Source organism: Eleutherodactylus coqui, chromosome 1 (assembly GCF_035609145.1).
Source record: "Eleutherodactylus coqui strain aEleCoq1 chromosome 1, aEleCoq1.hap1, whole genome shotgun sequence".
In the NCBI taxonomy this organism is placed as follows: domain Eukaryota; kingdom Metazoa; phylum Chordata; class Amphibia; order Anura; family Eleutherodactylidae; genus Eleutherodactylus; species Eleutherodactylus coqui.
The window spans coordinates 247,584,022-247,611,199 of NC_089837.1; the positions used below are offsets into that span (position 1 = coordinate 247,584,022).

Consider the following 27,178-nt stretch of genomic DNA (forward strand, 5'->3'; position numbering starts at 1 on the left):
AGTAAAATGAGTATTTCCTGCCATCAGGATGTAGGCATCTCCATGTGTCACTTAGGCTGGCCATTTGTGCGAGCGGTTTCAGAATTCTGTTGCGTACTAGTTGGGTCGTTTTCCGTCAATCTTCTAGCGCACGCATTACAGCGTTCATGTCTACACAGACCACTTTTTGGTCCACAGGATCATTGTAGAATAGTTGTTCTAGTCTCTCTATTTGTGGCATAAATGTTGTATATGCTGTACTGGATTCCTTCATGCTGTAAGAGCACGTGGGATCATCTGCCCTCCTTGTTGTGGTTTATAATCAGGGTGCCCTGGATGAATTTGTTAATTAGGATAATGATCCCTGCTTTCCCGTTCACAGCGGATCGTCTGACCACTGTACCCACCCATGAGTCTCTCAGGCGGTAGAGTTTTTTCTTTAACAGGTGAGTCTCGTGTAGCAAAACTACAGGTTGGAATTTTTTGAGATGGCGCAGCACTATGTTCCCCTTGTGGTGATAGCCCCGGCCCTTAACGGTCCATGACATGATATGCATGTTGTGGGTTGGTTAGTTATGTAAGTTGTTAGTGTATTGTTCCTCTTCTGTTTAAAAAATAATCTGGTTTGGGTGTGTGTGTATGGGGGTGGAGGGAATGCGTGAAGTGGGCAGATGAGGGTTAGGCCTTATGTCCACGGGGAAAATCAGGCCCGCCGCGGATTCTTCATGCAGAATCCCGCAGCGGGTCCCTCCTTTCCCGCCGACATGAGGCCTAAAAAGAAGATTCACTTACCTGTTTGGACGCTGCGGATCTTCCCTCTGTCGTGGCTGGATCTTCTTTCTTCGGGTCGGCGGATGTGCTCGGCCCGCCGGCAGCGTGCCGTGCGCATGCGCCATGCACTTTTTTTTTTTTTTAAACTCCTGCGCCGGAGAGCAGGAATTCAGCTGCGGGTGTGCCGCAGATCCGGACGGCTTCCATAGGCTTCAATAGAAGCCTGCGGGAGACCCGCACTAAAATGGAGCATGCTGCGGGTGTTTTCCTGCACACACAATCCGCGGCTCAAGTGAAAATGACATCCGCAGGTATTTAATTACCTGAGGGTGTCCAATGCATCCCTATGGGGCACGGATCACGCTTGCGGGACACCCGCTGCGGATCTGTCCCCGTGGACATGAGACCTTAAGGTGTTTTGGAGACCCACTTAGGCTGTTTCTGGGTATCCCTTTCGTTAAGACTTCTTGCTATTATGTCGACCACAAAATCAATAATGCAATATGACATTCCAGATAATTGTCCATCTCCACGAGAAATCCTATACTTTTTTTCTTTCTTTTTTTTTCCTAGCATGGGGGAAGCTGCTTTTGCCCAGGGAATATAATAAAAACAAGATCACTTCCTATTTGCCCGTGCCTTGGCAGATACTTAATCTACCCAGGCACAGGGTGATAGTACATGAGTCTCGGTTACTTAGTATCTAACTCTACAAGAAATCCTATTCCAATGTGTTTGGCTTTCTTTTTTTTTTTACCCCTCTAGCATTGCAGGAGCTACGTCCACCATGACCAGTGTGGCAAAGACAAGGACATTACCCACTCACCTGTATCTTGGCAGATATTTTGCATTCAACCCTGGTCCAGAGACTTTTTCTCCCTGCTCTAATCATGCGAGTTTGTGCGTATACTCACCAGTTGAATGGACCTGGCATGCAGGGGGTGAAGGTGATGCTTGATGTTGGTTTCTGTGAGGTGTGGCTTGTTGCGCCCAGTGGGTTTGTTGGTCCGCTTGGTGGTTCCTCCTTCGCATTGTTCATGGCGAAAAGTCACTTTGTCTCGTTGGGGTGTTTCCCCAGACCTCCCCTGCTGATTTGAAGATTCTGTAGGTGCCATCCTCCTTGAAGACTTTGAGGGTCGCGGGGTATTGTAACTGGAAGCGGATTTTCTTTCTGTACAGTGTGGTGCGACGTTGCCAAGAAGTCATCAAACAGCAATATTTCATGGTTTCTGACAATGATTGGGTGGCTTCTGATTCTAAATGCCTTCATCAGAGCTGTTTTGTTGTTGTAGTCCAAAAAGTGCATGATTATTTGTCGTGGTCTTTGTTGCATACATGTTTTTGATGTGTTTTTAATTGTGTACAAATCATATACAGGAAGTACTAAGGTTATACCAGCATGTCTATATCAGTATATACATGGTCCATATCCCAATATACATAGATATGTTTTCACACCAGTGTGGGAACCTCCAGTAAGAGATTCAGTCACAGATCCGGCTCAAAATACCAGAAGAAGAAAAAAAACTCTGCATGAAGTGCGTTTTCCTCCATTCTAAAGCTGGACGGACCCCTTATCAATGGGGTACGTCCAGCGTTGTTGGGTTCCGTCCAGTGACTGAGCAGTTCGGTTGTGGGGATTCCTCTTTCCTGGTTCCCGAACGGAGCAGAAAAGCGGAATCCCCAATGCAGGTGTGAAACAGCTGCTATAAGCTATACATCTGCTATATAGTGATACTAACCATGCTGGTATAACCTGGCCCAGTTTATACCAACATGGTCCATATTACTATGTACAGGGAGAGGTATAGCTTATCCCATATGAATATGAACTTATTTTTGGGCGTGCCCTTGCATCACCCATTGTTCTGGTGGCAGTATCACATTACGTGCTAGGTGCACAGGGTGCGAGGTTTCCTCATTGAAACAATAGGAGAAACTCTGAGATCCTCCGCCGCGACTGACAGCTGCAGAGGACGATCGCTAATTCCCCGAAGTAATGAGAGGTGTTTTGGAAATAAATAAACTAATAAGGGTCTGCATCAGGGTGTCTGTTTTCATGCTCTGTTCTGGGAGCAAGAAAGAATTCCCTGGTCAAATGGGTCTGTCTTATGAATGAACCAACCAGTGCCGAATGGACCGCATTGACTATAATGGGGTCCGTTCGGTTCCTTCTCAGCTGCCCGGCTTTTTACAGGAAGAAAAAGCACTGCAAGCAGCACTAATTCTTCTGATATTTTGTGCCGGATGTTAAAACTGCCTTAATCAATGTAAAAAAATATTTCTGTAAATGTGGTAAATAATAAACCAGATAATTAATATTTACAAACAGATTGTTTTATAGTCTTTATTATCATATGAAATAAACAAATATGACTTTAAAATTATATTTGTCTCATTTATTTTCTAAAAATGCTGCATTTGTAGAAAAAAATGCACCAAATGTTAGGAAAATACAGAATCAATAGATTAAAATCTACATGGAACCACTTCCATTCTTCCCTAAACACATTTGGGTTCGTACAATGTAAAACCCATAAGGCACATGCGGTTTCCACAGAGTTGCTTAGGTTAAATTAAATAATGTAAAATGAGTAAGGCTTTACTATTCCAGTGTACAATCTTTCATCTGCTTGTCTGCCAAGTTCATGTCAGTGTTAATAAAGAAATTATCAGTGCTGGCATATAATACAATCTCTTAAATCTCATGCGAACTGGTGAGACACCAACTTACTTTCACGCTGCCAGGAAAAACCTATATTACCAATGGGAAGTGTGCTTCTAGTGTGTGTACATCAGCATAGACTGTCCTTTACTACAAGGTATCTGTTAATCCGTACCATGTTCAAGAGCAGCACATTCATCTTAAAAACATCAACTGGAAATGAAAACTATTAAATAGGTGGTCCGGGGTTAGAAAAACATGGCTGCTTGCTTCCACACACAGCACCACTCTGGTCCACTGGGTCATGTGTGGTATTGCAGCTCAGCTCCATTGACGTGAATGGGAGCGGAACTGCAATACCAGACACAACCTTCAGACAAGGCGGCTCTGTGTCGGAAAGAAATCAACCATGTTTTTCTAACCCTGCATAACCCCTTTAAAACCCCATAGCTTTGGAATCTGGATTGTTAAAGTTCTATCCATTACTATAAAGATACAATGCTAAACTCATCTATAGGAATGAGAGAGCAATTACCGCTATAATTCTATATGGGTTCTATTACATATTAGACATGATGCTCTAAACTACAGAAAACCAGCAGACTCCAAAGTAAAAGGCTGTCTTACAAACAGAATGCATGCAAGAACACAAAATACGTTTATAGATCGAAAAGCCAAGCCGAGTATAGCTTAATGCATATGAGAGGAGGCCTCACGAATTCTTGTGCTGTGGATCATTAATCCTGTAGGGCTGGTAAATACTCTTGGGTTTTGATGACACCCTCAACAAGTGGGTCTATGAATACTGTCACTTAACTTTGTGTCTACCTAAATAAAACAGTGCAGATCCTTGGAGAGGACATTTCCATGATGTAATATCTGTTGTAGTATACAGTCAATACAAATATTAGGTCTCCCGGAAGATTGGTTCCATATGTCGACCCCCAACAACTGGGGATGAGCTGGATGTTCACATGAAATTGGTCAGTTCATTGCACTTCAAGTTTTAAAAATCTAATCCAGAGGATCAGAAAATATCCTGAATGTATTTTCCACTTTGAAACCAGGCGACACCCAAGTATCCTTAGTTGTGTAGTAAACATTATATGTATGTTATAGGGATATGGGGCTCCTAGTAACAGGGAGTGTATAGTGCATAGCACCATAAAGGATTGAGTGCCATAATATACTGGCCTCTAGTCCGTGGAGGTGCCTGGTTATAGTACACATATCTCCCAGTGCTGGCTGAGCTTGATTTCAGTAACAGGATTCAGAACAACATGTTGCTGGTCGTACTGGCTGCCTCCTACAAGAGAAAAACATGGAAATATTAGAGACGTCTTACAGCAAACACTGTTGGCTCAAGAACCACATTCAAAACAACATAGTCGAGAAAAGCATTTAGCCAAAAGTTATTAAACAAAATCAGAATGCAGACCAAAACCTGCTATTTCTACCCAGATTTTATGCTATGGCAGGCCCTACAAGAGCTGGGCATATCGGCACATCTAGTCAAGCTAATAAAATCACTTTATATTAATCAAGAAGGCACTGTGAGAACACAGTATGGGGACACAGATTGGTTTGGGATCAGCAAAGGTGTCTGACAGGGCTGCATCCTCCTACCCTTCTTGTTTAACCTACATGCGGAAGTGATCATGCGGAAAATGGGCCTAGATGAATTGGAAATCGGGGTGAGAATAGGTGGAAGAAACATCAACAATCTCCGTTACGCAGATGTCACAAGTTGGAAAACATTTCCCCAAAGATTGGTTTTGGGATAGGGTTCCCTGCTTTTTACTAGGAGGATCCTGAGTTTTCACACTAAATATCCAGCTCCAGTCCACAGCCATCTGAATTAGTCCTGAGCCTCATAGAGATAATGGAAGTAAACTTACTTTACTTAAAATATATTTATACCATAAATAGGTCACTAAACTAAAATTGCAATATGTTACTGCATAATTTCTAGTACATATTTAATCTTTCACATACTGTTTGGACAATTTCCCCCCGCACATGCAAGGCTGTAGATAAAGAAGATATATTTTCTCAACCAATTAAGCTTACCCTTGATGTCTAAAACAAAGTTGGGTTTGGAGCGACAATAGATCCTGCCATCTGGGCTGATATTCCACAGCATGCCAGCTCCAGTCTGCTCAAGGCTCAGGCCAAGCTTGCTTCCAGTAGTGATAACAGTGCCAGCACTAGCCAGGGTACAGTCTTCAGCAATCTGTGGATTTCAAGAAAACGTATGGTCAACTGAGCACACTGCTGAGGAGAAGAAGAATCTCAAATATTGTGAGATTATTCTCATTCTTTCCAAATCAAATTATTAAAAGGAGTTCTAGAACCTTATATAGTCTAATGCATATTCAATGTACCACAAAAAAGTTCTGCAACTTTTAATATTCTTTGGAAAAGATTTACGAAAACTGTATAAAAAGAAAACTGTCTTCACTGCTCATAGTAACCAATCACAGAGCAGCTTTTATGTTTCAAAAGAGCTGTAACAAAGATTTTTTTCTTTTAGCCAGACTTCTAAATCTCCCCCTGGTGTTTCAATTCCTCACTGTTTTTGAAGTCTTTGCCTGTCAGTGATGCCCCTCTTGCATGGAACGACTGTCAGGCATTAAAGCACCCAACGGCAGTCCCAGCTAGGATCGCTCCTGTACTCTCACACTTCACAAAGGAGTGATCATCACTCAGTGAATGGAGGCGGAGCGGGCAGGAGATCGTTCTGGTACACCAGGCTCCATTCACAGTAAGCAGGCAGTCATTCATAGATGACCAATTGCCTTTACACAGGCCAATGTAGCAGCAGACTAGGGACGATTTTGGTCTGCATCTAAGAACAGCGATTTATTGCCGATCGTTCTTTAACCGAACATGTTTACACTGCACAACTATCATGCAAACCGTTACATCTAACAAGCAGTTTGCACGGCCCGACAGCCGGCTAAACGACTGCACGAGTGCTGACATCACCGCTAAGGTAGTCAGCGCTCGTGCAGAGCATTCAAACTGAATTCACTGCTGAATCGCAGGCTTCTCATCCAGGTTTTTTAAGCTTAAACAACCATGAATGACAAGTGAGCAATTTTATTGTATTCAGGCTGAACGATTATTGCTCAAATTCATTTGTTTGAACGAATTTTGAGCGATAATAGTTACGTGTAAATGGGCCTACAGGACTCTGAAGAAGCTCCTGTCCTGAACATAGAAAGCGATTCACTTTCTTTAATCTTCATTTTGTATTAATTGTGCTTGACATTTTGGGGGCTTTGGAACCAAAAGACAGTTTTCCATAGAGGTATGGTTTCGACAAACAGTATTTTCAACATACTACTTGGTTCCAGAATGACCATTGTATGTTGAGAAACCTCTGTTTAAAGGAGTAAGGCTTAGAGTCTGGTATCATATAAAAGCCCAGAATCTCAAGGCCCTTTTACACGGAACATTTTATCATTCAAACAAGCAAAAATGAACGATAATCATTCAGTGTATACGTAACCAACGATCGAACAATAATTTGTTTGCTTTTCGTTCATTTTCTGCAGACATAAAAATCATTGTTGTCTTATTCACTTATCGTTTGGTTTCAATTCCGATGGTTTAGTCATTCTCATTGACTAAGGCCCATTTACACTGGACGATTATCGCTAAAAAAAAAAAAAAAAAGAAAAAAAGCTAATAGGCAATCGTTTTAGCGATGATCGGTGTGTGTAAATGTGCGCCCATCGTCTGCTTTTCGGGTACTGTTAGCTGATTGTTAAAATCAAGCTAACCTAAAAATCATCACTCACTTTTATCATTAGTCCTCCATGGGGGAGTGCTGATGGCATTGTTTCCCCATAGAGAACAAAGGATCTGAGCTCAGATAATAGCCCTGCCTATTAGCTGCTTTCAGGGAAGGCTTCATTAATATAGATAATTGGTATTTAAGTAGCTGAGTAGCTATTTAAATACCAATTAATTTTTATGCAAAATAAATCGCTCAAAGCTGTTGCTCAAACTGTCATTTGAGCGATCAGCCCATGTAAATGGGTCTTTATACAGTGAATGTGAACGACTGAACAAGTTCTTGTTTGAATGAGCCAACCATGTATTTGCATGTGTAAACAAGCTGCACAAGAGGGAACGCTGACATTGTTCCTCTGTTCCACGTTCAAACGATATATCCTAAAGGCCCATTTACACAGGACAAGTGTCGGACAAACAATGCCCGACACTCGTCCCTGTGTGTCCTCGCTCCTGTGCTCCTGCACGGGAGCTAGCAGAGCTGGCTGGTTTACAGAGCAGCCAGCACGGGGCGGGGCAGTGCAGGAGATTTCTCTCCTCTCGCTCCCCGGCCCCTCTCCATTGAGATGCACAGCGGCCGCTCACTACTGAATGGCCGCTGTTTAAACTGCATGATGAGCTTCATCGCTCCTCTTTTCTGCAGCATATAAAATCAGAGATGAGCTCATCGTTAAGTTTAAACAGCGGCCGTTCAGTAGCGAACGGCTGCTGTGTTATCTCAATGAAGGGGGGCAAGGGAGTGAGAAGAGAGAAATCTCCTGCACTGCCCCGCCCCCCTGCTGGTGGCTCTGTGAGTGTGCAGGAGCACAGGAGTGTGGACATACAGGGACGAGTGTTGGGCATAGTTTGCCCGACATTCGTCCCATGTACAAGGACCTTTAGCTTGCAAATGATAGCAGGCTCCTTTGAGGTCAGGGAGCAGTGTGAATTCCTGGCTTTGTGCCTGTGTAATGCAGGAGCGGGCTGCAAGTGATATCAAGAAAGATAGAAAGCCTATTATACGGCGTCTGGTGACCCCAGTGGCAGGTAGGTGCAGTCAGGAACAAACTTTTTTTGATATTGTCACCATTCTCACTAATCAGGGAGTATATGTTGATTGCCACATTTAGCTGGAACAGACAGAGGCATAAGTGACATGTATGTACTGTGCACATCCTAAACTTAGTAGGTGTTATGTATCTCAGGCTCTACTTGGGTCAGAGTTTTAGCTACTAACCACATATTTATACATCAGAAAAGATTAGGTCTCAGGTCTCTACTTTCAGCAAATATATGGGGATGTAATAGCATTTTTTTTTCATTCAAATTTTATTTGTGTTTGTCAAAAGTGTTAAAATTGTCCTGTCAGTGAAAGGATTAATAGGTAATCACAATTAAACATGTGTAATGCCATGTTTGGTTTACCTGTGCAACCAACGTGATGAAATATTGATAGAATTTAATGGGCAGTTTGGCAATTACAAATGGTATTGGCAACAGCTGCCAAGTTGAGCTCAACTGACACCAATCTGTATATGTGCAATTAAAATATTAACTACACTGTACTGGGATCATCAGGCAGTGATAAATGCTGGTTAGGTATCCAACTAGAAAAAGGCTTGGCAGCATAAGTAGGTGCAAATCATGAAAAAAGACTTATTTACTCATAACGCAGACAGGCAGCGACGTTTCAGCCAAAGTGTGGCCTTTTTCAAGCTTGGAAAAGGCCACACTTTTGGCCTTGATGCACTTATGCTGCATAGATGAAAGTAGAAACATGTTACCCATTTGCTTCCAGGTCCATTCTTATCCCTAAAATGATGCCATACATTCTTTGTGTAACTGACCTATTCCACCTTAGATACGTGTAGTGTAATAATATGATAAAATATGGGACCAGTGAAACCTGACCTAACCATTTCTAAAAATGACAGCAATACAAAACAACTAAACACAAAAGCGAAAACTTACACGGCATCTAAAGACTCCTTTGCGATAGACCCAAATCTGATCTTCCGCTCCTGTGTCCTCCATGACCTGTATCCTTATAAGTTTGATATCATCTAGGCTTCCATTGGTTGACATAAACATTCCATTGGCCTTATTCCGAAGCCTGAAGTAAAGTCGTTTCTTTAAAAAAAAACAAAAATATATTTTTCTTTTGCTCTATAAAGCTGAGATGATGAGGTCAACTCCAATACAATATTTCACAGTTAAAATATACATTAGAGTGACTTCTGCCTGTGTCTTTCCAGTGCTGCTATTGCAGTTCCTCTCATTCCCTATACCCCATCCCCTCTTGCAGACTATCCTATGCACAATATACTTATATAGTCAAGTAGTCCAAGACACTCCCCCCAATCTTGGGGCAAGGGACCTGCAAGAGAAATAGAGGATGGACACACTGCTGAGGTAATCTTCCCTCTCTCTCTGTTATGGCCCTTTTACACGGGCTGACAGCTGGGTAAATGACTGCACAAGCGCTGCCGTCACTGCAGAGAGTTTACACAGACCGACTTCACCGTTGGATCATGGGCTTCTCGCTGAACGCTTCACCTTCTATGTAATGCAGGCACTGTTCCTATTGAATTCAATGAGTACATTGCCTGGATTACCAACCTCGGCAGCTAAAATTTCGATCCTGAGGATAGGTCTTCAATAGTGTAGAGGTGGGAAACTCCTTTAAGCAAACCCTTTATTTTAGGGTGTGTTGCAGATATGGAACGACAAGCCAATACGATATCCCACACAAACTCCAATGCGCTTCAGACATAATGCACATTCTTAGTTATAGCTACAAGCATTTAGTGTCCCGTCACTCATGTAAAATACATATGATCCAATGATTTTTACAGAAAATGGAGTATATATACCTGCTGAAGTGGACGTAGCGATCCAATTTTCTTCCATCCACTGAAATCTGACCACTGCGCAATCTTGTTTGGTGACATGAGTAATTGTCTACCTCTGTAATTTTCATATTCATAAAAGACCCATCTAAAATCAGGATTAGCGTGATTAAGATGATATGCAAGATTTCCATAACTACTAACAACATTTTTCCATATTTAGAGCAGAATCTGACAGAGTCTTGTCCAGCACTAACATAAATCAGAATCTACTGAGGGCACGTGAGGTCATTGGCACACTGCATTGATGTGCCATAGCTTTGCTGATCGATTTGTGAAACCTGCCTCAGCTGAACACAAGTTCCTTTGCCAATTCAAGCCGTTATTGTGACCGTTAACCAGGTAAAACTATATTTATAAGAAAAGTTTTTGTGTACACCCTCTGAAATCAGACTGCACTGACCATACAAAAGCCCACACATTGTTAGAACAGCCCTCTCCATGCTCGCTAACTGTTTTGCCTTCTCCCAGCATCATGTATGGACCATGCATCTGAGGCTGTTACATGGACGATTGTTTTGTGAAAGAATGATCCCATAGTGAAAGATCATTTGTTAGGTGCTGAAGATGTTTGGGTTTGGGGATAGATTCATTCCATGGATCTCCCTAATATATAAAACACCTATGGCAGCAATATCGGTAAATGGCGCCTGTTCCTTGTACTTTCCCCTGCATAGAGGCACGAGACAGGGCTGCCCTCTCTCCCCACTCCTCTTCGCTTTAGTCATTGAACCGCTAGCCATTTCACTCCGGGCGTGCCCGACGTACCGTGGGATTGCAATAGGAGACAGAGAGGATCGTGTGGCGCTATATGCCAATGACCTTATGCTCTTTATGGCGGAACCAACGGTTTCCTTACCCCGCGCCATGGACATTATCAACAAATTTGGGTCCTACTCAGGACTACATATCAACTGGTCCAAATCAGCTCTAATGCCAGTCCATACATCAAGTCCCCTACATCTTATGGATTCACTATGGGGCCTGCAGGTAACTAACGATTTTAAATATCTGGGCAAACAGATTACAAACGCGACGAGTCGGGCCCTTGACTTGAACGTTTTCTCTGACGGACCTTTATAGATCCAAATTCAGAACTTGGGGATCTCTCCCCTTATCGGTGGCAGGCCGCATAAACTTAACTAAAATGATAGTCCTGCCCAAGTGCCTCTACATACTACAACACATCTCGGTACCCATGCCAAGGAAATTCTTCCAGACCATGAACTCCCTCATAATCTCCTTTATATGGGGAGGATCCCGACGAAAACTTAAACTTTCAACTCTTCAAAGGCCTAAGGGCTCATGTCCACGGGGAAAATAGGATTTAGGATCCGCAGCGGATTTCCTGCATGCGGATCCGCACCCCATAGGGATGCATTGACCACCCGCGGGTACATAAATACCCGCGGATCGTCAATAAAAGTGATTTAAAAAAAAATGGAGCATGAAAAAATCTGGACCATGCTCCATTTTCATGCGGGTCTCCCGCGGGGACGGCTCCCGCGGGCTTCTATTGAAGCCTATGGAAGCCGTCCGGATCCGCGGGACACAAAAATCATATTTTACTTACCCGCTCCGTTTCTTCTCTTCGGCGCCGCGCCATCTTCTCTCAGCCGCGGCCGGATAATTTTGCTTCGGACCGGCGCATGCGCGGGGCACGTCACCGACGTCATCGTGCACATCCGCCGGGCCGAAGAATGAAGATCCGGCCGCGACGAGAGAAGATGACGCCGCCGCGAAGAGCAGAAACGGAGCGGATCGGAGGTAAGTTTATTCTCATTTATTCTCCTTTTCGGCGCTCATGTCCGCGGGGCAGGAGGGACCCGCTGCAGATTCTCCATGGAGAATCCGTAGCGGGCCCGATTTTCCCCGTGGACATGAGGCCTAAGAGTGCTGCCGGGTCGGCACTTCCAGATCTGTTTCTATACTATTTGGCTGGCCAATTACTCCACCTGAAATCCTGGCTGAAAGACCACCCGTTACCCAACTCGGAGGCACATCTGGCCCAGGTATTAAACATTACCAACCTATGGCCGGTTTTGGAATTCCCGATACCCTGGGAGGTAAGATGCTTCCTATTAACAGACTTGCGTCGTGAGTCTGGAGTCAGGCTAAAGTAGTAATTGGATTTTCCGACATAGTCGCGGATAAGCCATTGTGGAGAAACCCTGGGTTGCAAGAACTGCTACCACTAGCCGACCTTAGGCTATGGGAACAGTACGATATGAAGTGCCTGGGCGACCTATACAATTCCAACGTTCTGCTATCCTTCGAGCAGCTACAAAATCAATATCAAATTCCCCGAACTCACTTTTATAAATACCTACAGATCGGTCATGCACTCCAGACACAATTCCCGCCTGCGAGTAATAATATATCGCATTACCCGTTAATAGGAATACTACGATCGCGAGGACCTAGGGGTCTTATCTCAACTTTATACTCACATCTAACAACCTTAAAAGCCGCTTGAGAGATCCCCCCCAGCCCTCTCGAAATGGAAATCCCTAATTCCAGCACTGACGGAGGAAACTTTTCAAGAACTCTTAGAATCCCCCCTACTCGTCTCCCCCTCAGTAAACAACAAAATGACCCAGCTGTACATAGTCCACCAATGCTACCTCACCCCGGCGAGACTGCAGAGGATGGGCAGATACCCATCTTCCCACTGTGCCCGATGTACATGCACATACGCGGACTTCTGGCATATGATTTGGGATTGCCCGTCGATTAGGTCGTACTGGGGCGATGTCATTGGCCTGCTGTCAGCAATGCTGGACGTCCCGGTTCCCATCACCCCGGAAATTTGTCTTTTTGGTCTTCTGGATGCAGAACATTGGCAACATTATGACAGAATTTTCTTGCGCGAAGTTTTGTTCCCGGCAAGAAAGGTTATCGCATTGCGGTGGATGGACTCGAGGGGCCCAACTTTAGCTATGTGGAAAAAGATCACCAATTCAACTATACCCTACAACAACTTAGTATATAAGGCACGTAAGTGCCAAGATAAATTCCAAAAAGTGTGGGGTCAATGGTGTGACTCGTCATTAACTTTGTTTCCCCAGCAACCTCTCACTTCAGCCATATTAGCACTGCAAAGACGACATTAACAATTCGGGGGATGGACCACCACACTACAAAACCCAACCACCACTCCTGACCACATTAGCTAGGACACCTCATCCAAAAGCCCCTCGGCTACTACTACTATATACTTATATTTCATACCACATTAAATTTCCCGTTATGGTCACATTTATTATCCTCTCTCCCCCCCCTTTTCTCCACACAGAGGCTTACACACCTACTAACAGCCTAACATTCAGTATGTGTTCCGCCGCTACCTCCCCCTCTGGGAACCCCCCTACAAGTTTCTTTCCCTCATCATCCCGCTTATCTCCTCCAAACTCATGAAGTGCACTGTACTTATTGAATACTGTAAACCTGTGACTGTTCGATCTTTGAATCCTATGTATGACCTTGTACTGCAGAAGTTTTGTTATTTCAAATTGATTACTTGTCAATAAAACGAGTTTAAAAAAAAGAAAAAAAAAAAGATCATTTGTTCTTCACCTGAACATGTATGGCTAGTTTGAACAACCATAACAGCCATTTGGACTAATATGCGTATGACTGCATTGGTGTAACGATTGTCCACCAGATGTCAACGTTGTTCAACCATCATCCTACTTCTATCCAATGTGTCTGGCCACCTGAAGAATGTTTGTGTAATCACGTGTAATATTTGTAAATATGTATGACCTTTTTTTGTCCTTTGAATAGTCTTGCATGTTCTTTTAAAATCTTACTACACTATTTTTTTGCTAATATTTACATTTTTCAGCATTTTGTGGATCTAACCTTTAAACCTTTCTGGTGATAAGGGTTCTATGTGGCAGGAAATATGACCAACAACAGAAACAAGGAAAGTGATGTTACTCACATGCCACCTAGAACTTCAAGAGACTGTAAATCTGGAGAGTAGCCCATTGCCAGCAGATCAGCTGTTTCCTGGCTAAGTTTCACTCTTCTTCCCTTGTAGTTCTCTTTTCCGTAAAGTACTAGACTGGGGTCTGAAAACTCCTTTAAGAAAGTAGAACAGTACAGTCATCAGCAAATAATTCTTCCAAAAGTAGTAAGGAGATCTAAAGGTAAAGCTCTGAACACTGGAGCTGCTGTCTGTTTCATACAATAGCTGCTCATGTTTTATATTTACTAATCAGATTAGGTACTTACATATTTTATAGTCTTCATTGATCTAAGAACGGTACCATCTGGACATCCCATAGCGAGTAAATTAGGGAAGCTTCCTTCTTCCAACACCCAAAGACTTCCTGAGAAATCAGCATGGTCATATGCAGCCCACCTAGAAGTCAACAGCATTTAGAATTCAAATCAAGACAAGCAGAAATGCCAACTTCATTGATAGTTGAACAGTTTGGAATGATTGGATAACATAGCATGTAAGGCCGAATGAAGACAATGTCCATCTAGTTCAGCCTGTTTAACCTCCTTGTTGGATAAGGAGTGCTAGCAATTGTCACACGATAATGCTGCGGCACATGATAAGAATAAGCAACCAATAAAATAGGAACCGCCAATACTTGCAGTTCCATAATTGACTTGGATTAGCTGAATTATTCTTATAACATGCTTATCAGCACACTATTGATTGATGTTTTTGGTAAAGATTGTCTACAAAACGCAGAGGGAGGAAACATCCGGCACTTCCAAGTATAAAGAGTCTTCTTTATGAACGTAACAAAATGGATTAAGACACTGTTCCTGAGATCCAGTGTACAGAAACGCTTAGCGTGTGCACTAGGTGCGTGTCTGGAGGCATGTTTTAATCCGCCTTATTGCATTACTGAAGACACCTTTTTCTAGTTAGCTGTATCAGATCTTTTCACCATTTAATATTCATTTCGGCTGTTAACCGGGAGAATTCTGTGTGCCCAAAATATACTAGCTGGGTTAAAAATATCCAAGACAGGTAAGCTCATATCTTTTCTTGAACTGTTTACAAAACTCAGACTACATACTAGCAACAAAGGAAATTATACAGCCTGTTTTTAGAGAAGCCACAGAAAATTTCTTGTCGGTAGTATAGCCTCCAAGTTGGCAGTGTGGGAACATCAGAGTATTTGATTTCCCCATGGCTGTAATACAATTTTTCTCTTAAAGTCGGAATGGGTCCAAAAAGAGGAGACATGTAAAGCTTTGAAGTATTTTTCCTCTCTATAGGATCCACTCCTATTTAGATACTTCTGGGTATTAAAGGGGTATGCTGCAATATGAAACTAAAATACTTACCAATAACATGTATGTTGTAAAAATGCCCCCCCCCCTTTTTAAGAGTTTGTTGTTCACTCTGCCCTTCTATGCAAAGAAACAGCAGAGTGCAGCGGTAGTTGGTAGCAGGGAGCTATTTTACATGCACACAGCTGATTAATGCACAGGGAGTGGGAGTGTGCAAGCACCAGCTAGCTCTGCTACATAGCGGAGGTGGTCGGTTCACCTAGCAATAAGCCGTAAACAACTTCAAAGACGACTAAGGCTGGGTTCACACGAGATGGATTTACCCAGAAATTCCATGCGGCAAATCCACCCTCGGCTCCAAATCCCGGGATTAGCCAGTCATGTGGACGAGATTTTGCAAAAATCCTGTCCTCACACAAGGGGCAACCCATATGTCGCAGCAAAGCCGGGTGGAACTGACGATGCGGTGCGGAATTGACAGCCGCAGCATGTCAGTTCTTTTTTTTCCCCGTTGCGGCCTCACTCTTCTCTATGGGGAGCCGCAACGGAATGACAGCGGCCAAACCACTCCAAAACCCGCGGAAATCTTGCGGCTTTTTGGTCAGGCCAAGCCACAAGATTTTTGCGGGTTTTCCGTCCCGTGGGAATCCAGCATGGCATGCGGATTTATGCTGTGGATGGCCTGCGAATTATTGCGTAAATTAATTTTGAATGCTTGCAGAAGATCACAGATTTAATGATTTTTCCACGCGGATGCACTGCAGATCATCTGCGTGTTAAAAAATAAATAAAATTTAAAAAAATCACAACCCCTATGCTGACTTCCCCCACCTCCCTCCCTGTTCTCTGAGCAACCTGAGAAGTATCTGCCTCCAAATCCGTAATGTAATTGCAGATCGAACACTTCGATAGAGATCAATGGACCCCGTCCGCACGCAATTTATTTTCTGGTCGCAGAATCCACAAATCAAAATTTCATGTGTGCGTGGAGCTGAGGACGCTCCATGCTTTCCGGTGGGTGAATTGAACAGTGGATCTCCCGTGCAGGTGCCAATCGCGGATTCCACAATTTAAATCCGCCCGTGTGCATGAGGCATGGGCTTTTTAAGAAAACAGGGAATTTTTGAAACACACGTGTAACTGGGGAGTGCTTTAGTTTCGTATTTGCAGCACATTTGAATGGGGTTCCTGTGATGGAAATACTTTCTTAAAGTGGGAGGGATTTGACTATTGAACATTTTTCATCTAACTGTATAAATTGCAGTTTCCTAACATAATACTCTATGCGCCAGCAAACTAGTAATACACAATACATTTGTACAATGGTAGAAGTTCATAAAGTTGTGGTAAAAACAATATTGCTTTTCAAGGTGCACAGATATTTCTACCAATAATTGATTCTAAGAACCCATAATTTGTGACTTTTATCCCCAAACTACTATGGGATAGCAAGTATTCAGAAAACTGTATAACATCTTCATGGCTGTAGTTCAGTGAACAACTATGTTCCCAAAACCAAAAGTTTACTTACAAATGAGAGAATGTGAGCAACTGTTAATAAATATCAAGTCTGAAGCTTACCTGCCAGAAATAACCTTGCAAGACATTACTTTAAAGGACTCCTCGATGCTTGTTGACTCTGCCTCTAATAATTCGCTTTGACCTTTGAAATCTGGCTCTGAAAACAGTTCAACCTTAAAAAGGGAGATAAATATACAACCTGAGCAAGAGAAGCTATTAGCTCACATATCATCTGACTATACGATTTGGCATCTCATACTGGTATTAATGTTTTAGTACAATAAAAAGGACAAAAATGCATTTTTTTGTACTGATGGAAGAAATTATTCCCTTGAAACGACTATCCTGCTTCTCTCATTCCAATAATGCGCCCCCTTCTAAGTCTGTTAACTGGGTAAGATGTCTGAGTGTGTCTTAGGGGTACACTAAACAACAGTAGCCTCTGTCAGAGCTTTACAATTGGGGACAGACCGCGGATACTGCAAGAAAGATGGAGTTCAAAAAGAAAAAAAAAAAATGTGCTGCACATGGGCACAACACGCCGGCCAGCGCTTCCGCACACATCCGCAGTGAAAAAAAAGAAAACCCGTACGGGACGCAGGAGACCCACACAGGTATAAATAGGTGTCCTCGACCGCAGACAGGGTGAAATTCCACCGTGGGCTCCCGCATGCAGAATCCGACCCGCCCGGTGACATGAGGCCTAAATCAGATTTCAGCTTAATTTATAGATGGAATCTACTAAAGACGTGCTCAGTCTTTAAATCCAATCACAATATTAAGCATTTCAACAAAAATTATTCTTATATTTTATCAAACCAAGGGTGGCTTCACACAAGCGTGTTTTTGTGCGTGCATACGCGCGCACAAAAACACGCTTCTATTAGAACCAATGCATTCCCTATCGTGTTTTACAGGTGCGTGCCTGTAAAAATAGGACATGGGTGCATCAAAGGGAATGCATGCATTGCCTTCACTGGAGCAGCCGGCAGCAGCTGCGGCTCCATTGAAGGCAATGCACAGACCTTCATACACGCGTGTTTTTGCGCGTATATGGGTGTGCACCTATGTACGACAAAGACACGCTCGTGTAAAGCTACCCTAAGGCCTCATGTCCACGGGGAAAATCAGGCCCGCTACGGATTCTACATGGAGAATCTGCAGCGGGTCCCTCCTGCCCCGCGGACATGAGCGCTGAAAATAGGAATTTAAAAGAATTTACTCATCCGGAGCGGGCGGGGAAAGTCTTCTCTTCCTCACGGCCGGATCTTCTTTTTCGGCCGGCGGATGAACTCGTCACGCTGGTGGCACGTCGCCGGCACGTCACCGACGTGCCGCGCGCATGCGCTGGGCACATCCGCCGAGCCGAAGCAAGAAAGATCCGGCCGTGAGGAAGAGAAGACCTTCCCCGCCCGCTCCGGATGGGTAAATTCTTTTAAATTCCTATTTTAGGTCTCCCGCGGATCTGGACGGCTTCCATAGGCTTCAATAGAAGCCCGCGGGAGCCGTCCCCGCGGGAGACCCGCACGAAAATGGAGCATGGTCCAGATTTTTTCATGCTCCATTTTTTTTAAAATCCCTTTTATTGACGATCCGCGGGTATTTATCTACCCCGCGGGTGGTCAATGCATCCCTATGGGGTGCGGATCCGCGGGCAGGAGAAGAGTTAAAATCTGCTGCGGATTTTAATTCTTCTTTTGCCCGTGGACATGAGCCCTAAGGAAGAAACATGTGATCAATAAATTTATCACTATTTTCTTCATTGTCTAAGTCTTGTTTTTGGCCAAAAAATACATACCCTAAAATTTCCTGGACTTTCAAGAGCTTCCTGTTTGAAAAAAAAAACACATTATAAATGTGATATCTGTGTAACAAAAACAGTAATTTATAAAAACAGTAAAAAAATTAAAAACAAACATTACTCAGCTGTTAAGTTCCCTTGTGGCTCGAACGCCAATACTCCTGTGGTCCCCTACCTATGTTTGTTAAGCTGCCAGCAGCCATGATGCATTGTACTTGCTGTGTCATTTCTGCTGGTAGGTGAACAAAGCCTGGTGGGGGTAGGGGACCACAGAAGCATTTGCTATGGAGTGGCAGGGATTCAGACATAACTTTTTTTCAACAAGTTGTTCAGTTTTTTACCTATTTTGTGATGGCCGATTCGTACGAACAACATGCGGCTGTGAAATTTAGTCTTCTTTTCCACTTATCAAAGCACTCATAAAAAAAAACAGTTGCATAAAGCGAGGTCATGTGAATACAGCGGGTGAGGCAAGGTGGTATGCTGCTTTTTGCCAAAGATTGTGCTGCATGGGCAAGGAGGTGACTGACTGGTTCTTCCATCACAACACAACTGCCCACACAGCACTGGGTGTTAAACAAGCTTTTTTATGAACAAAGGCATGTCACTTTTGCCTCCGGCCACGGGGAACACAGTTCAAGCTCTCCATAGCAACGCAATGGAGAGCGCTTCCCCCCTGTTCATGAGCGGAGAATCATTGCGATTCTCCGCGGTCAGCCTGACTATTAAATAAGGCTGACAGTGGAGATCTGTCTGCCGGCTCCGACTCCCGTGGCGGATCTCCGCTCTGGGATACTGCAATGTCCGTGGACAGGCAGCCATAAGAAGAGTGTTATTACAATTACTTATCTTCTACATTTCAATCCTGTAATTGATATTAAACAAAATGTTTCTACAAATGGCCATTAGATTGTACATTTTGTGTACTGTACTTCAAGCAATGAACTTACCATTAGTATTGGCTGCAAGGAGGAAATCTTGCAATTTTTAGCTCCCCAGTCCCCAAAGTTAGAGTACATTCCTTTCTCCAGAATGTATTGCGCTCCAGTAAAATCAGGACCTTCATAAGCCACCCACCTATTGTGCAACAAGGACAACATTTATTATCCCTCTCCAGCAAACAAATATTTTCTACTACATAAGGCCAAACACTACAGTATATAACATGCAGGCTTTATCCTAACTGCTTACTGCTGTCCTAACACACTGCGAGGCCCCTATATATTTCATTTACTTGACCCATTCTGATGTCTGATCAAGTGCCGACATGTTATTTGTTGTCCTCCCCAACATTTCTAATTCAAAAAAACGTATTCCGTATATCCTTGCATGTTGAAAAATTACTAAATGGTTGTGGTTAAATATTTTCATGAACAAACACTGCTTTCTGGCTCGTATGACAACTGATCAGATGCGTGAAACACGTCAACTGAATCCAAACTGAATACTAAGAGACATTCACAAATCCACATATGAAGCGGACATTTAGTTTAGTGTTAGATATGATCATTTACATGTAAAATAATATGTCTGCTGCGGTTTTGTATATCTGATTTATACTATGTTGCTGTTTGTTAGCAGATATAGGTTATAAGCTTCTGGCACACGTTTAGATGGCTGTTCGGGTTTGCCTTCTAAAAGAGAAAAAAAAAATGTAAAAAAGGAGTCTAAAAAGCTGTAGTCATTATTAAAAAAAATTAAAACCGTAATAAAAAGTTAAAAAAAAAGCTTTTCCCATATTTACAGTAAAAAAAACAAAAAAACAAAAAACACATTTTATATCACAGCGTCCATATAAGCCTGATCTATCAAGGTAACGCATTACTTATCCTACACAGTGAATATGTTAGAATTGCACTTTTTTGGGTAACCCCTGTCACCAAGAAATTTAAGGAAAAGTGACCAGTCGTATGTACTCCAAAATGGAAGCAATAAAAACTACAGGACATCCTGCATTAAAACATGCCTTCACACAACTATATTGACAGAAAAATAAAAACCTTATGGCTGTCAAAGTTGCTGCAGACCCCCCCCCCCCAAAAAAAAAGGTTTTATTTTTTAAAAAGCAAACCGTCAAAAAAAACCCCAATGAAACAAAAAAAAGAACCATATAAATTTTGCACTGTACTGAACCATAGGATCCGTATGCTCTGTAGAAACAAGCCCTGTCCCCCCAAGATGGTGGAATTGTATTTTTTTTCACTCCTATTAGAATTTGATAATTTTTACAGTAGATTATATGGTGCATTTAACAGTTCCATTGAAAAACAATTCATCACTCAAGAAACAAGCCCTGAAATAGCTATGGCGATGGATAAATAAAAGAGTTGTGATTTTCTGAAAGAGCGGAGGGAGAATTGAAAAGGAAAAAAAAACATAAAAAGGAGTGATGTTCTTAGGGGATTCACTTCTGCGCCCATGCCACCCACAGGATGTAAGTTTTCTGTCCTATTGCGTTAACTACCACCCTGCCGGGACATAAACTTACATTCTGTCCCATTAACGAGTTAAATACATTACATAGACTCAATCTAAAGAGCTATATATCTTCCTAACAACAACTAGATCTATACCCTGTGACTGAAAATGCATGATGTGTGCACTATTAGTTTTAGTGCCCCACATCTTTTCTCCAATATTGTCGTTATTTAACCTCATGAAAGCTTTGGAAAATCATTACAACCTTTATTCAACATATAATTGTAATATCTTATATTACAAAAAAGTTCTGAAACAGTGACACTTACACTCCACTTAATACATTAATGGATTTAATCTTTACTCCAAAGCCTGTCTCTTCCATGTTTGATATAATACCCAGGACATTGATATTCGATGCCTTCTCGTCAAAGTCTTTTTCACTATACATAACCATATGTGGTGTAGTAAAATCCTATAAAAAATCATAAGTATAAGAATACGGAGATGTTTAGCTTAAGTTCCAATTACAAAAAAACAGCAAGATAACGGTCTGTACCCTATAGATGTACAAAGGTTTTACAACATGAGGGCTCAGTCACACGGACGCATCCGGACGCCGATGCGCCGTTGTTCCTGCAGGATAAGACGACCGTGCTGCAGGTTCGGACGACTCTCTGCACAGCCGGAAGAAAGAACACATGACCGGCTCCATTGCCGGTCACGTGTTCTTTCTTCCGGCGATGCAGAGAGTCGTCCGCACCTGTAGTGCGGCCGTCTTCTTCATCCAGTAACACGGGTGCATCGGCGCTCAGACGCACCTATCTGACTGAGCCCTGAACAGGTAACACAGATAATAGGATAGATAACACAAGAAAAAGAAAGCATTTTCTTGAGCCGCTTGTACTTCTACTAGTAACTAACTACACATATTTTTCTAATTACCACATTAGTATGGCAAAAAACACTTACAGCTAAAATGGGGCGTAAAGATTGCAAAAGTCCATTGTAACCACCCCAATGACTCCATTCCTCATAATCACCTTCTTCAAGTAAATATTGGTAACCTTCATATCCTGGTTTCTCATAACCAACCCATCTACAAAATACAACATCACACATAAAAGATTACCAATTCACTTAACTACGGTATTTATTTTATGATAGATTCACCTATTTTTGGTAATTTTCAAGTATTGTTAAATGTTAAAGAACTCAGAAGGAATGAGATGTGTGGACCAAATGTGTTATTAATAGCCATAAACTGGAAAAAGCATGAAAGAAGCTTAAGAACATATTAAAAGCATGTAAGACCTCCTAAACAATCCATGTATAATATATTTTATATATACTGTTTAATGTGACCAGTGCTTGCTACTTCAAACACATATGGGCGTCAGACTCATTTTCACTGAGGGCAACATCAGCCTTATGACTGCCTTCAAAGGGCCAATTGTAATTGTAAGACTGAATTATAAGGGCTTGTTCACATGAGCATATTTGCGCAACGCATTACGTACACAATATGTGCAGGAATAATACGCAGTGAATAGAACCCATTAATTTCAATGTGTTCATTCACATGAGCATATATTTTCAGGCAATCTATGATCACGTGAAAAAAAATACGTGGCGTGACCTATTTTGGTGTGTATTATGTACCACAATAGGCCATGGCAGTGAATGGGTCAGTGCAAATACACAGAAAACCTGCAGATTCAGTGCATTTTTATGCACAATTTCAATGGGCCCATCTGGAGCGGCTGAAAAGCATGGCGAGTTGGCGCAATTGAAATGCACTTATGGCCCTGTGAACAAGCCCTTATGGCCCCCACCCCCATAGTGGCCACAGTAGTAAAATGTGGCCGCCATAGTGGCATAACTAAATGTCCCTTATATAGGTGGCCCCAGTAGTAATAGTAAGCCCAAAAGTGGAGGCAGTGCTAACAGTGACCCCAGTTGTAATAGTGCTGCCCATAGTGGCTACAGTAGTCATAGTGTCCCCTAGAGTGGTTCCAGTAGTCATAGTATCCTCTATATTGGCCCCTGTAGTAATAAGTGACCCATATAGTATTCCCAGTAGTAATAGCGACCTTACTATTGGCCTTGGGCTGGGCAGCATCCCTACAGGCATTCCACTCACCTGGCATGCAGGTCTGGTCCATTGGCGGCAATGCAGTCTGTGACCGCTAACCTCTCTCTTCAGCATCTGTGCTGCGTACAAGTCAGCGCACAAAGCAGCCCAGGAATGGGGGTTGGAGAGGTCAGTGCTCAGACTGCACTGCTCCTGCTTAACCGGATCTGCAGGCTGGGTGAGCAGAATGCTGTGTGGCTGGCAGGCCACATAAAATGAGGCGGCAGCCTGGATTCGACCCTCAGGCATTATGTTTGCCACTTGTGCACTAAAGTGAATTTCAGCAGCACAGCGCATTCCTCCTTATATGTATTATAATTTTCTGTTTATTGAGCTATTATTATATGTGTAATCATATATAATAATTGTGACTCTTATGTATATGGTAGAGTAGCTATAACTAGAAAAAATGAATTTACAATTAAAACGCATAAACCCTATCACATCCACAAAAAATAATTTACAGTCTACTAATACTCACAACCCATTGAGAACTCTCATCGACCCAACAGTGTTAAAAACGAGTTCTTGCTCTTCTTCAGTTCCTTCTGGTATTTCTAGATTTTGAAGTGACAACATTTCCTTGTCCAGCTCTACTTGCCGGCCTTCAAACATGGGCTTCTCGAATAGAACTATCTGTAAGAGACAGAAAAAACGACTTTCCAATTGTATAGTCTACTATTCCACTTTAAAAGGGCTCACTGTCATTTCTAAGTAAGGTTGAATTGAGACCTCACTGTACATGTTCATGGTTTGTAGTAATGTTATTACCACAAACAGATTTGGGGTATGACTTCACTCGGCATCAAATTAATCCACCAGTTTGTATTCCAAACTCTAAAATAATCAAGTAGCTTTTTCTTTTTAAAAAGGGTTTTCCAATCACACTGGTATCCATAGTACAGACAGCAAAATGGCGCTTTGCTTACTATTGATAAAGGCTGCAGCCATTAGGAATACGGTTGCCATGAAGCGGTTTTCTTGAACTGCAATAACATTTCAGTAGGTGGTATATGACAAAGCAGACCTCCACATGAATAATAGAACCTAAGGTTTCCCAAGTGCACATTGCCCAGAGCATCACTCAACCTCTACGGGCTTGTCTTCTTCCCATATAGTGTGTGCTGGTGCCATCTCTGACCCAGGTAAGCAAGTAAGCAAGACACATACTCCGAGCCATCAATATGATGTAAAAAAACAAACAAAAAAAACATAACTGATCAGAAGATCAGTCCATATCTCTTTATGGTCTACTTCTTTTATTGCTCTTACCTTGGGTTCATTGGGGATTTCAACCTTGCGGCTTCCCTGTAGAGAGATATCACAACATTTGTTTAGCTAGCTTACAGTACATTGTACATGTCAACACAATGCAAACTCAACTTCCAACAAACTTTCATGTTATTATTGAAATCATTCCACCATTAGAAGGAGTTTTATGTACATATTTTTCCTAATATATTCTTATGAATGGCACTGTGGTGATGGCCACTTTAATGCCACTCCACTGTGAATCCTGCAATTTCACCAAAACACAGTTTCAACATTTCCATATTTTCACTGCACTCCATTTAGCAGAATGCTGTGGAACATAAAAATGGCAAATTGCGATGGACCTACACTAACATACACTATTTATTGCTCCAGGACCATGCTGGTCTCGTGGGAGAAAACAGGAGCCTGGAACTACAGCCCTCGGCTTGTAGCAGGGAACACAGCCTTTACCCGGGCTCCTCTCTGTTCAGGATGACTAGACCCAGCAAACACATCGGCACTGCTCACAGATGTCCAGTCAAGTCCAAATTCTTAAAATGAAAAGTTCAACATGTGCAGAGTTCAGTTATACGACTTAGGCTTCCACCTATATGCAGATATCTTTATAAAAAAACATCAGAACTATAAAGGCCAAACATCTGGTTTTTAGCTAGAAATTTGAAAAAAGTAACAACCGTTAAAATGCAGGAAATACACACCTTCAAAAGTTGGCTTAATGTGACAAACACACATTTGTGCCTAAATATCAAAAGACAACTTTACACACAAGACAATCTAAAAAAAAAAAAGAATAAATGTTCATATATACCACAATCATCCACATCAACAAGAGCTTGTTCAGATGTTAGATATAGATATTGCAAATAAGGGAGATGGAATAATGACTCTGCAGCGCCACCAATAAGTATTGTTCCATCCCCCTTATTTGCATATTACCCAGAGGAGCATGAATGGCCTTATAAGTCTCCTCACTTACCTAGCAGGTGCTCTCTCTAAGGAGAACAGATAGCGTTCCTGATATACATACTGCTAACAGCTACTGTGCCACCAAAAACTAAAACGGTTTATGAGTGCTAAGCATACGGAGCATAAAAATACAACCTCATAATTTAAACACACAACTAACTTCAGGCAACCTTACATCAAACAGTGATTACAAGTACAAAATGGCATAAAAATTCAAATTTGCAACTAAAATTCGTATTTAAATTAACCCCTTAGGCAAACAGAATATACTTTGTAAAAAAAAAACTTAAGATATGAGGAGTTTATAAATATCACACACACATCTACATTTACAGATGTGAGATAAAAGAAACATTAAAACTACAGGAATGTGGCAATTAAACTGGGGACTAGTTGGGTATACAGGTACTCAGTCTGAAAGAAGCCTAAGAGATGCCTTCTTCTGGGAGATTCCCTTTTGTGTCCTATCACTGCAGGAAAGAGTTAAAGGGGTTGTCTCGTGCCGAAACGGGGTTTTTTTTTTTCCATAGGCCCCCCGTTCGGCGCAGGACAACCCCAAGGGATGTGTTAAAAAAAAAAAATTATATTACTTACCCGAATCCCCGCTCTGCGACGGCTTCCTTCTTCCTACTTCGTCCTTCACCAAGATGGCCGCCGGGATCTTCACCCATGATGCACCACGGGTCTTCTCCCATGGTGCACCAAGGGATCTGTGCGGTCCATTGCCGATTCCAGCCTCCTGATTGGCTGGAATCGGCACACGTGACGGGGCAGAGCTACGATGACCAGCTCTCCGGCACGAGCGGCCCCATTCACCAGGAAGAAGACCACACAGTGCAAGCGCGTCTAAAAACGCCAGAAGAAAGCGAAATTAGACAGATCCATGGCGACGGGGATGCTAGCAACGGAGCAGGTAAGTGAATAACTTCTGTATGGCTCATATTTAATGCACGATGTACATTACAAAGTGCATTAATATGGCCATACAGAAGTGTATAACCCCACTTGCTGCCGCGAGACAACCCCTTTAAGTAAGGCTGCTGAAATATATCATGTTGATGAAAGTAGTGGAATGGCACAACTACCATATGTCAAGATTAAAAGGCCATATGTGATGAAGTTTTAGATGAGATTTTTGAATATAAACCAATGACCCACAAAGAAGTGAGTCAAGAGGAGCCTTGCCGAAATATGGAGCATTCTGAAATAACATTAAGACAGATATTCTTGGTGCTGAAGAAATGTATTCTCCAAGAAATGATTGGACTATCCAATATGATATCAATAAGCACATTTACTAGCAATGCTACTGATGCTATGCTGTATCTAACAATCTCACCATTTTCAGAGGCCTCATTGATCCAACGTATGCTTCTTGGATATTTAGAAATGAAAGATCAGGATATTCTCCGGGCTCCAAAATGAATGGTGCTCCTTGGAATCCAGATTCCTCATAGATAAGCCAGCTGGAACAAAAAAGCTTCCCACATTAGTAAACCGAATAGAGAATTATTTCTGAAAGCACACGAGCGTATGTGCAGCTCAGAGAGACTAGGACACATATATATGAGGGTTACACACAGTCACTCCACGTTCAGCGCATCATACTTATGACAGGCAAATAAAGTACAAAGCTATTTTTTTATGTCCAGAGTTATGTGCTGATACATTTCATACTATATACTTATAGGAACATC

General features: G+C 42.4%; 1 protein-coding gene across 3 annotated transcripts in view; it reads right to left on the bottom strand.

Annotated features, from left to right (window-relative positions):
• Positions 1-3,083: 3,083 nt before the first annotated feature.
• Positions 3,084-27,178, bottom strand: part of CRYBG1 (crystallin beta-gamma domain containing 1) — a 230,065-nt gene continuing 205,970 nt past the window's right edge. For all 3 annotated transcript variants that reach the window (XM_066607882.1, XM_066607899.1, XM_066607890.1), the window contains 14 exons: positions 26,821-26,947; positions 24,513-24,548; positions 23,722-23,876; positions 22,079-22,205; positions 21,436-21,581; positions 19,639-19,765; positions 18,686-18,715; positions 16,948-17,060; positions 14,344-14,473; positions 14,051-14,190; positions 10,069-10,192; positions 9,167-9,325; positions 5,486-5,648; positions 3,084-4,721 (listed from right to left, as the gene is read on the bottom strand). In XM_066607882.1, the coding sequence (XP_066463979.1) occupies positions 4,633-4,721; positions 5,486-5,648; positions 9,167-9,325; positions 10,069-10,192; positions 14,051-14,190; positions 14,344-14,473; positions 16,948-17,060; positions 18,686-18,715; positions 19,639-19,765; positions 21,436-21,581; positions 22,079-22,205; positions 23,722-23,876; positions 24,513-24,548; positions 26,821-26,947 (1,666 nt within the window). In that variant the 3' untranslated portion in view covers positions 3,084-4,632. The remainder of the gene's footprint in view (positions 4,722-5,485; positions 5,649-9,166; positions 9,326-10,068; positions 10,193-14,050; positions 14,191-14,343; positions 14,474-16,947; positions 17,061-18,685; positions 18,716-19,638; positions 19,766-21,435; positions 21,582-22,078; positions 22,206-23,721; positions 23,877-24,512; positions 24,549-26,820; positions 26,948-27,178) is intronic.